The following is a 14,575-nucleotide window of genomic DNA, read 5'->3' as shown; positions in this document are numbered from 1 at the left end:
AATAATAGATTAACTCTGATGCAAACCAGCAGTTTGGAAGTGCTATGTGCTTTCCATTCACACAGATCACAGCAGATGAGCTCAAGACAATTATAATTATTAGACTAATTAATGTTATATATGTCTGTAAGAGGATGCAATGGCTGCAGAGAGGACTACCATACACTTCCTGAACCCACCTTATATCCAGAGCAGGTACAAACCGTGGTGGACCAGCATTTCTAGTGGCATGAGCCACATTGGAAGGGTTCAAGGACAGGAATTGGATGGAACTTTGAGCAACCTCATATAGAGAAAGATGTCCCTCCCCACGGCCGGAGGATTGAACTGGATGATCATTAAACCTCCTTTCCAACCCAAATCATTCTGTGATTCTGAGATTTAACACTCTGGACAACTGGGAACAGCAGTTCTCCATTTTAACTCTTCTGATACGCAGAAATGTATTGGACAACATATTTGCATCCTGTCAGGTATCAGATATGTGGTAGTGACAGCATCACAAGCATTGGAAGAACCACTGCTTGAAATCTTTTCCTAAAACTGGCTGGAATACTCCTGCAGGAGTACCCTGATGCATTCATTATACAGCACTGTCTGTCCCTGCTGTACTCTGTGTTGATCATGTTCTTTCACTTCTAGTCAAGGAAAGGTAAGCAAGCAGAATGAAACCTGCTCTAAAGAAACACAGAGCAGAGAAAAAAGAAGGGCATAGACTGATACTAATATTTTCAGAACAGGCATCTAGCTTTGAAAATGTAGGAAAAGATGGTACAGGCAAAGCTGCAGAGGAAAAAAAAAAAGGAAAAATATCCCTATTTTTTATTGAAACAAATATGCATTACAAATCCAAATATAAAAATAACATGCCAAAACCTTTGCTCTTAGGCATCTGCCACACTAAGTCAAATGCTGGTATGCATTTTCAGGGACTCAAACATATCTATTGTTTCTGACACACCTCTTAATTTTATTTTTCATGAGGAATCACCTTTTTCAAGGGAATTTTGCTTAACAAAGAACTCAGAAACAGCTCTTTGAATAACATCAGAAATACAGCATCTTATTTCTAAAATTCAAGTTGTAAAACCTGAAAAAACAAGCGATTTTTGTTTGGTTTGGTTGGGATTTTTTTAATAAAATATTGATAAAACTGTTCCTTAATACTGAAATCTGTACAAAGGATGCAAATTCCTTACAAAGACCCACATTTCTCCTATTTTTTTCATTTCAAGTAGCTCTACAGGGACAATGGAGTTGGACAGCAATTTACTCCCAACAAACCTCCTCAGAAGCAGAAAGGTTTTGCCATCAGGCTCTACATTTTACAGAAATACTACTTTAAAGCATCATAAGACAATGCTTCACTAGAATCAAATAAAACACCAACTTTTCTTCCACAACACTGCAAACCCCAGGAAAAGGTTTTCTTTCCACTCTTTTCCCCCATCTTTTCCACCCAGTTTGTGACAGAGTGTTTTTGCTGTCAATACTTAAGCAGTGTGCACATTATTTCATTTTAAATACTGCCTCAAAGTGCAATTAGGCATGCAAAAGGAACTTTGAATCCTGCCCAAAAATGCAGTTAAATGTATTATCCTGGAAGATCTCAATCCAGATAACTAAAATAATTTATTTACATAATAAGGTATTTTTTGCAGCTAATAAAGATGAAAGGCACACTGAGATGAATCCTTGCAAATTTACATAAAGTATTCAATGTTTCTGGTGGTGTGCTGACAAACTTTGAGCGTCCCTTGTCTCTGATGATACCTCCCATCCATTTATGTCCTTTTTTAACTCCCAGCATATGGTGTTTTAAAAGAGATCGCTAAGAGCAATGGGCTAAGTAGTGGTGTTTTCCTTCAAAAAGAAATCCACATCTTAAGTACAGCCGTAAGGGAAACAGATCTGCACTTTAAGATCTGACCAGAATAGTTTCTTGAAGGGTTTTAACCATAAAATGCTTTAAGTTAAGGGGAAAAAAAAGGCAGCTGGAAGATGTTAACTTGGTTTTTAGTTGAAACAATGGTGTGTTTTATTTCATGTTGGGATTTCAACAGACTCTTAATTAGACTTTTAACCATGCAGTTTTCATTTAAAAATATCTTGATGACATTCTGATCATCAGGAAGTTCCTGGGAGACTTGACACCTGTTACTCTTTGAAAGAACATTCATTCAGAAGGGCAGGCAGGCAAATAATATTCCCCAACTCATAGAATAAATATTAAGTCTAAATATCCAGAGTATTTAAAAAAATAATGTAAATACTGGAAAATACTTTGTGCGGTCCAGACTTAGTGAGAATACACAGAGAGCAATGCTCAAAACAAAAGGCAAAAACACATGGGTTGCCTGCTGTGAGGAGAAATACTAACAGAATATTCACACTATGAATGTATAGCTGGTAAAGTCACTTCTATGGCATTTCCTAAGGACATGAAAAAATCTTACTTACCTATGTTATGAAAAACAGCTTAGTTATCGAAAACAGCATTTGAAACACAATTTTTCTATGTAGTAAAAAAGTCAGTGTACAAGACCAGATATTATCATTCAGATTGAAACACACATTCAGAATATATTAGTTCATTTTTCAAAAGATTGAATAAAGAATTCTCATAAACAGCACCTCTATGATTCATCTTGATGTAATTTGTAAGAGTGGCAAAAAAATTACTAAATACATGGTATTCAAACCTGAAGTGAATGAAAGAAAACACTCCATGTTATTCTGAGGATAGCACCTTTAGATTGAACTTCAGAGGAGGAGAGGAGAGGGCAGGGGATGGGAGGAGTTGGACAAGACTCACAACAATCATCTAGTCTTCTTCAGGGCTGACCAAAAGTGAAAGCATATTAAACCAGGGTGTTCAAATGCTTTCCAAACAGTCAGGTATGGGGCACTGATCACCAGTCTAGGAAGCTTGCTCTTGGTAAAGCAACTTTTCCTAATGTCAAGTCTGAACCTTCCCTAATGCAGCTTGGAACCTTTCACATGTGTCCTGTCACTGGATAACAGGAAGATGAGATCGGCAAGTCCTTCACTTGCCCTTCTCACACCGATAAAAATCAACTGAGTTTGATTCCTGGGCTTTACTGACATGGACAAAATTATTTTTAGTGCTCATTTTTAAATCAAAATAAAAAATGATAAAGGTATGAAACAATAAAATCATCAGCAAAGCTTGAGATGCATGGGTAAATTAGAAAGAGAAACTGTTTTGTTATTCTGCAGTAACTTACTTGCCTGACTTTTAGAAGAAAAGATAGTCCCCAAATTTTCTCTCTCTCATTAAGAGACAACTGTTCTCTGTGTTATGTATACATAGAAATACACATATCAGCTGCAATCTGGTCTGAGTTAGCTCCATCTTTTATGTGAAGTAGGTCCATGAAGGCACATTTTGGGATTCTTTTATGGATCTAAATGAAGGGGGGATCTAAACTATGATTGCCCCAGCAGTTTTCCGTCAAATTTTGGCTGAAATTTACTGTCCCAATAGTGGAATTATCTTATGAACACTCCTAGGCCATTTCAGTACAAAGTCAGTGGAGTCAGCTGAAAGCATCGTAAACCAAATTTGGATGACTTTACACTTATGTGAACAACTTGCACAGACACTTTTAGCTTTACAGTGTCAACAGAAACTGTAAGAAATAACTTCTCAACTTCAATAACTAGACGTGAGACAAATGAGCTGTATATGCCTTCAGTCTCCCTTGGAATGAGAAAAATTAAGAAGAATGTTAGATTGTGGCAACATGGCTACTAGCTCAGCCTCAGGACAAATCAATGTCTGTTAATGGGAATTCAGATTAGACTCATCAGAAACCACACCCCCAGATCTGTAAGAATTGTGTATTATTTTTCTCACCACACATAAAATCAGATGCCATTTGAGTCAATTTTCAGGCAAAGTTCACACAGTCCATGTTCTTTGGGGCATGGACCATTTTAGAAATACAGTGGCAAAAAACTGTCATAGGAATTACAACCTGCCTCCCAAGCAGATTCAGCCCCAGGAGAGCTCATTGCCCCTGTTGTATCCTATTGTATCTGAAATGTTATGCTCTTACCGAGAGCTGCTCTCTGAATCTGCCTCTGGATCATCTTCCCTTTCAGATGGTCTGTAAAAGACACAAAATGTAAATAATTAGAATTCAGAATGTCAAAAATCAATGAAGTCATTGCCTATTTCCCATCATTTGCAACTCCCTGTGCTGCTGGCCAATTTTAGGGGTTTTTTGTGGTCCAAAGGAGAAGTAGATTTCTGAGTTCTCTCCTCTCTACTGGCAGTAAACAAGTAGGCACAATGTGACTCTACACATAGTGAGATTTACATATACTCTACATATACTGAGATTTGTCTGGTAAGAAAAACTGAAAATGAAGCATTTACTGTCAAGCACTTTCACAGGATAATGATCTCCTGCTGCTAGACACAGAAGAAGTCCAAGTGGGACCAGAAGATACACAGAATTCCAAGTATTTGTTCGAAATACTTAAAGGTGCTTATGAGATAGTAGGTCACTAGTCCACTCCTTTGCCAGTGAAAAACTAATTTCCCACCGACCATTTTTCCTGTCTGTCCTCCTTAGTTTTAAGTATCCCATGTACTATAGCTTCTGCAAGTTCTACTACTGTCCTGGTTCTGGCCAGGGTGAATTTTTTCAGTTGCTGGGAGAGGACATGGCAAGGACCATGAGGTTATTCTGTACCACCTCACATCATTGCTGGGGGCAGGGGAAGGGGACACTCTTCTGGTGAGAAGGGTCGAGTAAAGGTGGCAGAGGGAGCCATCCTGTATTGTCTAATACTGGGGAGGTTTTCCATGTGAATGGCTTATTTTCCTCTACTCTCTGTCATTAGCATGGTTGCTATTATTGTTTGTTTTCTCATCTCACTGCTGTTTCCAGTAAACTGTTATCTCGACCTGTGATCTTTGCCTTTACCTCCAACAGTCCTCTCCATCCCACCATAGCTGGGAAGGGGAGGGGAGAATGGGGCAGTGAGAGAGGGCAGTGTGTGGTCTGAAGAGTCTTGATGGGGGTACTGAGTTGGGGAGTAACATTCCTAAATCACGGCAACTGGACTCACTGTGTAGATGCCATTGGTTTTCAATCAAAAATTAACCAATTCCATTATCTCGACATTCCTAGTTAGGCTCCCATGCCTCATATAATTCACTTTTATCCTTCTTTTATCAATTTCCTCCCTGATCTATGACAATGGGCCAGTTTCCCAATTATTCCAAACAATAGATTACCACATGGGAAGCCATTATTCATAGATATTAATGGAACCAATAAAGGAAAAACATAACTCTAAATATGCAATTTCAGAAGTCTGTGTATTCTGAAGAGGGATGGGATTATGCCTCTCAAGTTTTCAAATTAAAACAATTTCTAAGCAGAGACTTGTTCATAATCTTTACTAAGCTGTAAGTCTGGATACCAGGGAAAGAAAAAAAATCCATGCTGGATTCACCTTTTTTTCCCCCAGACCTGTGATTATCTATATCATATTAGCATGCATTTTGAATTAAGAATATAATTTTGCTTACAACTGAAGTCTTACAGAGTAAGCTAATCAAAAGCAAATTAAGTCATTAAAAGTTGGCAAATACTTAACTAGAGAATATAAAAAAACATTTAAATTCACAGGTCATGAGAATTAGATTGTTCTGTGAGCACAAAAGAACCATAACAAATTAAATTTCTTTGGAAATTATGAGAATACTTGTTAAGCATTTAGTAGCATTGTAGTAAATGTATTATTTGCAATACATTACAGTATAACAGTCAAGTTTTGTTGTTTTGAATGTTTATAGAAAGCAAACAAAAGAAAACACCCTACTTACTCCTTGACTATAAAATAGGCATAGAGTTGTATTTTTCTGCAGAGGAAGTTTTATTATTTTTAATTATTTTTAATTAAACCAATTAATTTTTCTGTAATTAAAGTTATCTGTAAAATTAGGAAAAACCTTCAGCTACTGAGAAACAGGTTAAGTGAAATAACTAACTTCATCTAACCCTGCTAAAAAACCAAATAAATCCTCCATCTCAGCTGTACTAACACTCGACCAAAAAACCACATTCAGTTAAATAAGCTGATTCCTGTAACTATAGAAAAAACCCCCTTGATTACTAAATTTTACCAATAAAAGCCCAGTTGAATGATCAACATTCATGCTATTTGTGCTTGCAAAGCTCTATAAAGCAACTCAGTTGATTTCAAAACTCAATGAAATGTGATTAAACATGCTACTTTTTCCTCAGATTGCTTTTTGCTATTCTGACTATTTAGATTCTTAAATTCTATCTCACTGTGTCACACGGTGTGATGTTACTCACTCAATATTGAGCCATGAGACAGTAATGAAGCAATTTGTAGTAGTCTTGAAACTCATCTCAATGGATTACCATTAACAGAGATGCCTCAGAAACTATCTATACATTTATCTTTGTGTAAGGGCTCAGAAACTCTCTTTCGTAAGCACTGTGAGCTGCAAAAGGCAACTGCCACTCTCATTTGAAAAAAATGGTTCTAGAAATAACAACAGGCTGTTCATCAAGAGCCACCCGAAAATAAAGGTGACATACAGTTCTCAATCCTGTCAATACATAGTGTTATTTCTCCTTCTTTAACCTTGCTAGGAACAGATCATCAGCAATCTAAATATTTTGCATTTCAAGTCGCAATGAGGTCAACCGAAAAAAAGCAGGCCAAACAAGTCAATGAGAGTAAGATCAAATAGATAGACAACAGCTTGCAATCAATACAAATACGTGCAAACACAAGAACACTGAGACTGGGTTTTAAATGATTATAGCCAAGAGGCTTGACTATCAATTAGGTAGAATTTACTCTGAGCGCAGCTGGGATAGAAACCACAGAGGCTGCAGAAGTTCTACTTGTACTGCAAGCTTTGTCAGACCATTGTCAGAAACTGTCCCAAATGTTCCTCTCTCCCTTTGTACACTTCTGCACCATCCATGACATGGACCATAATGTTGCAAGAAAACTTCTTCTATTGGCAGCTTTGTGAAAGAATGAGAAGTTTGAATCAGACAACATGTAATCAGAGAGGAACCAAAGAAAACTTCTCCATCGGCTAGAAAAATAAAACTTCATCCTTACCATTCTTCTAGAAAAAGAGTTTTCTTTTTCTTCTTTAAATAAAAATAGAAAGGTGACATTTATTCAATTCACATAGTCCAAACTGCCTTTTCAGGGCAGCAGAAACTGAACTTCATTTCCCAGAAAACTTCCTGAGGAGAAACTGAAATTGTATTATGGGAAAAGTAGGCCAAATATGAATTCTGATTCAGGGGACATGGTGGTATCATGAGGCACCTGACTATAATTCCATACCAAGACTTAGCCAGCCAGATATGATTTAATCTTTCATTTTGTTTTAATCCAATTTGAAATTGGACAGTTTGTTTAGATTTCATTTGGGAAAAAAATTGTTTTCACGTAGAAGCTCTTATTTTTGACAAACCCTTAAGATTTTATGTGTATGTTTTTGATTAAAATAATCTTGTTTTGTTTTCACTATAAATACTTGTGGGGGAGAATGAATGTTTCTGACCTGCTCTTCTTTTCTGCTTCTGAGAACACCATTGCCCCAATGCTAGGCCTGAAGTTCGTAAGTGACAGAAGTAGGGGATGATTCCAGTACTGTTGCCTGCACAGATCTTCCCATATAAACAAAAGGAAGATTTTAGTCTTAAGTACTGCCAGTTCTACAATCTTCATAAACACAAATATTTACCCAAAGAAATATGAGGAATCACATTCTCATAAAAAACTCCACCATGTCTTCTGAGTCCAACAGTGTAAAGCTGTGGACAAGGTAGGTCTTAAATGTGGTTTGCAAAAATTGAATTTAAGATGTGGAGAACATCTCTCAACATATGGCTAATTATGTTTTCTGAAGTTTCACCAAAAAAGAAACTAAAAATAGGTCTATAGCTGATACCAAATAATTTTTTCCAGCAGAGTCATTCTTCATTTGGAGATAACGGTCCCAATAAAATGTTGACTGCTGCAACTCCACATGTTTTGGCAAGAAAAGTAGTTTTGGGGAATTTAAGAATTCACTCAGCATGCAGCCAGCTGTCATTAGGCTGTGATAAATCTGTTGGTTTTGGCCTGCATTTCTGGACACATGTGCCATCCTGAGATATGGAAAAGAGATGAACTGGTAACACAGAATTCGGCTTTGTGACAGGAGACAAAAGCAAGGAGAGAGATGGAGAAGACAAAATAGAATAGAGAAATCTAATTAAGAGTGATGTAAAGCAGAGGAAAGTATCCCATATGGTGACTAAATATGACAGAATACATAACTTGAATAACATGGCTGTCCTTCAACTTCTTGTCTTTGCGTTGTTCCAGACTGTTTCAAGGATCTGAAATTATCTTCCAACGTATTACAGACAATGAATGCTTTGACCTGAAGCATATGCTTCAGGACAATACAAAAGTGAATATGTTACAAATAAAAACCCACTAATTTAAAAAAGTGGTTGTGTTTTGTTTGGGTCCATGTTACAGGTTTTAAAACTTCTCTTATGTTTTATTAGATTCTCAGTATAATACTATTATAAGGTTTCAAAAACTGCTAACTCAAGCACTGACAGGCTAAAGCCTTTGTCAATGATTTCTCATCTCTTGTTATTTTTTAGTATTTCTCTATTATTTTACATTTTCCAAGCCTGCATGTATCTTAATACATCCTTTCATCATGGAGATCCTGAAACCTTCACACCTCAAATAGGATGCTGTATGTTTTACTTTCTTCATTGTTAAATCATTTTTGGTGTTACATAAAATATCTAGCAGAACATCCTCTTATGCATTCAGGGCATCTGATTCCTGGAATTCACACTCCAGGGCATTTTGGGTCCCTAATCATGCTATGTGGTATTAGATGTTTCTTTTTTTTTCTGTTTCTCACACTGCCACGCCAGTCTATAGGCTGGGGGTGCACAAGAAGCTGTGATGGAATTCAGCTGGGACAGCTGACCCCAGTGGACCAAAGGGATATTCCACACCATGTGGCATCATGTTTAGTTAAAAAAGGCTAGGGAAAACAAGAATGAAGCAGAGCCATTTGGAATGATGGTATTTGTCTTCCCAAGTCACTATTAGGAGTGAAGGAACCCTGCTTTCCTGGAGATGGCTGAACACATGGCTGTTGACAGGGAGTGAAGGAATTCCTTATTTTGCTTTGCTTGCACACACAGGTTTTGCTTTACCCATTAAATTATCTTTATAACGACCTATGAGTTTTCTTACGTTTACCTTTCTGATTCTTTCCCCAGTCCCACCAGAGGGGAGCAAGCAAGTGGCTGTGTGGTGCTTTTTTGCCAGCTGGGCTTAAACTATGACAGGAAATAAGTGGGGCTTTTGTTTGTAATGCAATGCCCCTATATTTGCAGTCGGACCCAGCTACCACCCAACTATGAAGACCAACTCAAGACTCTCGATCTATCCAATCTGATTCATGAAGTTGCATGCACCCACTTGAATCAGATAAGAAGTCCTGCTGAATGAGCAGAAATTAAAGATGTATGTTCAGCAAATAATCACTCAGAGACAAAGAGGGGAGCAATCAGATAACTTCCATGAGCCTTGTACAGATCTATTTTTAACTGAGCTTGAGGTTAGAGTTGTAACAGCTTACAAGGTATTCCTGCAAGTAGGAGACATTGAACCCAAGTGTAGATATTCAAATGGAACAATTTCTCAAATTGAGAAGATCTAACAGATGTAGAAAATCTTACCAGATGTGTTAGAATATTTTTTTAAAATCTGGTGATAAAATTATATAAGAACACAGTCTATGAAAAAAAAAGTATCTGACAAGAAAAGTAATGGAATAAAAAAAATATTCTGTTCTACTGCAAAATCTTGCAGCACTAAGAGCAAATAAACCATTCAGCCTTTCTCTGACCCAGAGAAATATTTGGGACAAATTCTCAATTTTCTTTTCAAACTTTGTCCTTCTCCAATGGCAAAAACATGTCAGTTGGCTCTATTAGGACAATGTGCAGAGACATAGTCTGCATTAGTAAACTGGCTCAACACTACGTCTGATGGAAATGCTTTATTTTGGAATACATGGTTGGCCAAATCCCCACGTAATTTGATAGCTTCTCATTTTCAGAAAGCCCTTGGTGGCATCAGGGAGGAAAGCATACTACTGCAGCACTCATGGCCTCCCTGAATGCACATGTACTTTTCCAGGTAAGAAATACAGCCCTCATCAGCATTAAAAATACTCATCCATTAAAAAAGGATGACAATACCTCAGGTAACATACTGTAGAGCATAACCTGCTGCAGCAAATTTCTGCCTTCTGCAGCGGTTTAAGATTTAGTGGCCCTCCATTCTCCTCTTCCCTCTCCCTTCCCTCCATCCCAAAGTTTGCTGTCAAAGGTCACTGCCCCACAGCAGAGGATGTAGAAGGAAATGTCTGCCTATGTTCTGGCTGCTCTAGCAGAGTTTGGCACACCAGCACAAGCATACCAGCAAATTTAAGCTGAGACACTATCAACTCAACTACAATGTCTGAAATACAAGTCAACACCCTCTTTTGTCAGCTGGGAAGATTGGAGAAAGTAACTGCCAGCAAAGACATGGGCCAGACCATTTGGAGCTAATGGGATTTAATAGAACTCATCAGCTGGAGGCCCCAGGAAAGACAACAGGTTCAGAACTTGAAGCACAATCCTAACTTCCACAAATTCACAGTTGCAAGCCACAGCCTAAGCTCAGCACACTACCAAACACACAGGGAAATACACAATTTTCCCAACATAATCTCCTTCCTTGGAGTTTAAATATCCCAGACACCCTACTATGATGTAGGATACATCATAGGTAGCACATTTTGAGATTGCTATTTACAGTATCTGACTGGGGCATGTTTCCTTCCTTGCCATACTCAGTTGAGACAATAACAGCTTTTATTGACACATTTAATACCTTCAAGCATGATCAAATTTACAGACAGAAAGCTTATGAGATAGCAGTCTCTGCTGCTCATTGCTACGATGATAATGTACTTGACTTCTCAGGAAGAATTTCTTCACTGAAAAGGTGTTCAGGTATTGGGATGGACTGTCCGGGAGGTGGTGGAGTCACCATCCCTGGGGGCATTCAAGAAACAACTGAACATGACACTTAGTCGATAGTCTAGTTGAAGAGATGGTGATTGGTTAAGGCTGGACTCAATCATCTTGTGGTTCATTGGTTATTCCTTGAGCTACTCAATATACAGTCCTCTAAACTCTCTATCCATTTCTGTGCATTTATTTCTAACCTCCGTATTAAGTCTTCTCCCTTTTTTCTTCATGTTCTTGTTAATTCTGGCCAGATTACTTTTTTTTCCTCACAAGATGATGACTTACACTTTCTGATTGAAGGACATTCCTGTAACTGTTTATTGTTTGGCCTGCATTTCCACAGCATCCTTTATTGCACAATTTTTTTTTTCTAATACCCTTTCATACATTCTGGCTGCTAAAGAACAAAAGAATGCTTTGATAGGGTTAAATAGCAAAACTGTAGAGAAACTGATTTTCCTGCTGACATCATTCTGGACCTCTATCTTCCTCTAAGTACAGACTGTCATAGGCTACATAGGCCTTAATTGTTGAAGTGTTCCCAAAGGTCCCATTCATCTAAATGAGGGAAATGGCAGCATGTACCACAACTGCCATTCACCCAAAGGCACAGGACTTCTTTCCACAGGAAGCAGAATATGGGAAGTGGCTGGTGCACATAAATTCCTAAACATCCAGATACTCAACACTGGGACATCTAGGATAACCAGCATAAAACACTAAGGGCTCTGGACTGCAGCTCAGCATCTCCTTGAAACTGGGAATCAGAACCTGGATGCTTTCTGAATTTAAAAACAAATGCTTGGACCTTTATTCTCATGTCCAAAGGTTGGCTGTCCTTATTCCTGACCAGACATTTTTAGCCAAGCGTGGATATATAGCAACAAGCACACTCCAAGAGACTTCAGCAGAAGGACACATCATGTCTGGATTCTCCATGAGGAGGGGATAGGCAGCTCAGTCAATAAAGTAGTACTTGTGGATGTACTGTAGCAATGGCAGTTTGTTGCATTCAGGAATTAAAGCAACAGTTTTTTGGGGGGAATTTATTTGGTTTTGTTTATCCTGGATAGCTCTCTTGAATTTAGGTACCTAAATTTCACTTAAGCTATACCTTAGATGCCAGAGTGCTATTTTAGGTATTGTCCAAAGTGAACAAATATTCTGTTTATCTGTCTTCATATGCTAGGAAAGAAACAGAAATGATGCACATCTGGAAACTGTTGTTCTGTTGTTTATCACATCTATTTGTTCATGAATTAAATATTAAGCTGGTCCAAAAAGCATGACTGAAAAGCAATGCCATATGGATAAGGAGCCATAATCTGTGAGTTTAGAGCTCTGGATGCTCATATGACTAAATGCAGCTTATCTCTTGATTATTTCCTAGAAATTAATGTGAAGAGAAAGAATAAGGAAAATAGAGAAATAGCTTTGTATACAGCTCCTATCCTTTTCACATTTTCAAATATCCAAATTTAAGAAGGATAAAAAATAAATAAACGGTTCTTAAAAGCACAAACAAGCAAAGTCAAAACCAAAGGATTTTACCCCCAACAAATTTTCTGATAATAATACACTGGTGTCAGTTAATATTTTAAGCAGAGAGTGACTATACCCAAGTTTCAGATGAACATGGTTATTTTCTGTTACAATACCACCTTCATGGCCTTGTAATTTCTATGCAACAATTTGATGTCCAGTTTCATTTTGTGACATTTCTTCTGGCCAGAGCTGTTCAACATAAAATTAAATATAGAGTTCCAGCGCTCACTATATACTTCAGTTTCAGAAACTTTTAAAATTTTGTTCTTACCCAAGGAATTTTCCTGGCATTGAGCACATACTGCTGTGTAACTTCTGGTCAGATGAGACAGACTGATGTTAAGAATCCAACAGATATAACACAAAATTAAAAATAAAATAAATTTAAAAAATTTACTATGCTGAAGCTGATAAGATACGCTACCATGTTTTGAGGCCATGCATATAAACATTTCAGGGTGATGGAAACAAGTCAGAGTAAGAATAAGTGTATGACACATTTTTTGATGCATATTTACTTGTAATATATGTACCAGACCTTTGAGAAGTGACTCCTGAGTGTCAGACACATATTAGCAACCCAGTAAAATCTGAAATAGCTTCCTGTGAAGATACAGCATATATTCGCTGTTGTGGATAAGCCTAAGTCTGCTTCTTGAATTGCTCAGCAATTTAAAACACAACCTGATTATATATAATTGGTATAATGATAACATCAGCTCAGAACAGACGTCTTCCCTCAGCCTTAAATAAAGTGCATGACAAAATCTTCATATTACAGCTATTTGCTGTTGACTGCATTCCTTCTGCAACATTCACAACCAGCTGTAGTGACATCACTAGTCCTACATGATTTAGGAACTAATTTGATTAGAAAAAGCCAACTATTGTCTTTTAGTATGGACAGGTCTGTATGCTTATGCTACAAGTCTGCATGAATGCTGTCCAGATGTGTAAATGAACCACGAGATACTATGAGAAACAAATTTCTATTTCTGTGCTCGGGAAGGAATATCACTCTTGGACAGTACTCTGAATAATGTGAGGTCTACTGCTCTGAAATTTAAAGGTTTGATTTTTCACTGTTAAAATCTCTGGCCATCCAATACTAAAGACATACATGACTTGGATGCAGGACTGGAGGGAACATTAAGTTTACTGATGAAACTAAATTGGGATGAGCTGTTGACTCCCTTGAGGGCAGAGAGGCCCTGCAGAGAGACCTTGACAAATGAGAGAGATGGGCAATCACCCGCTGGATGAAGTTCAACAAGGGAAAGTGCCAGATTCTGCACCTGGGGTGCGGCAAACCTGGTTGTCTGTATAGAGTAGGGAATGAGAGGCTGGAGAGCAGTGCTGCAGAAAGAGACCTTGGGTCTTTGTCTATGGTAACTTGAACATGAGTCAGCAGTGCCCTGGCAACCAGGAGGGCCAATCATGCCCTGGGAGCATCAGGCACAGCATCGGGAGAGGGTTAGGTTGGATATCAGGAAAAGGTTTTTCACTCAGAGGGTGGTTGGGCACTGGAACAGGCTGCCCAGGGAAGTGGTCACAGCATCAAACCTCACAGAGGTCAAGAAGCATTTGGACAATGCTCTCAGGCACATGGTGCCACTCTTGGGGTTGTCCTGTGCAGGGCCAGGAGTTGGACTCGATAATCCTGATAGGTGCCTTCCAAATCAGTATATTATGTCATTCTATGATCAAGAAAAACTTTTTGTACAAAGGATTGTCGGATTTAACACACACACCTCATAATACAGCATCAAATCTCACCTAGCATCTTTTCTTTAAAAGAGCAAATTTAATAGACTGACAGAAGAACATACTAGCCTAATAAAACAGCAAAATGCAATGTAGCAATCTAGCAATGACTACCCATT

The 14,575-nt window shown here is 38.0% G+C and overlaps 1 protein-coding gene across 1 annotated transcript in view; it reads right to left on the bottom strand.

Annotated features, from left to right (window-relative positions):
- KIF6 (kinesin family member 6) overlaps nucleotides 1–14,575 on the bottom strand; it is a gene marked incomplete at both ends in the record, with an annotated part of 153,620 nt that overhangs the window by 22,170 nt on the left and 116,875 nt on the right. The window contains one exon of the mRNA XM_082303415.1: nucleotides 4,083–4,133. Within this exon, the coding sequence (XP_082159541.1) occupies nucleotides 4,083–4,133 (51 nt within the window). The remainder of the gene's footprint in view (nucleotides 1–4,082; nucleotides 4,134–14,575) is intronic.

This window comes from Coloeus monedula (assembly GCF_965178545.1).
Source record: "Coloeus monedula genome assembly, chromosome: 2".
Taxonomy (NCBI): domain Eukaryota; kingdom Metazoa; phylum Chordata; class Aves; order Passeriformes; family Corvidae; genus Coloeus; species Coloeus monedula.
This window is presented reverse-complemented; position numbering and strand designations above follow the sequence as displayed.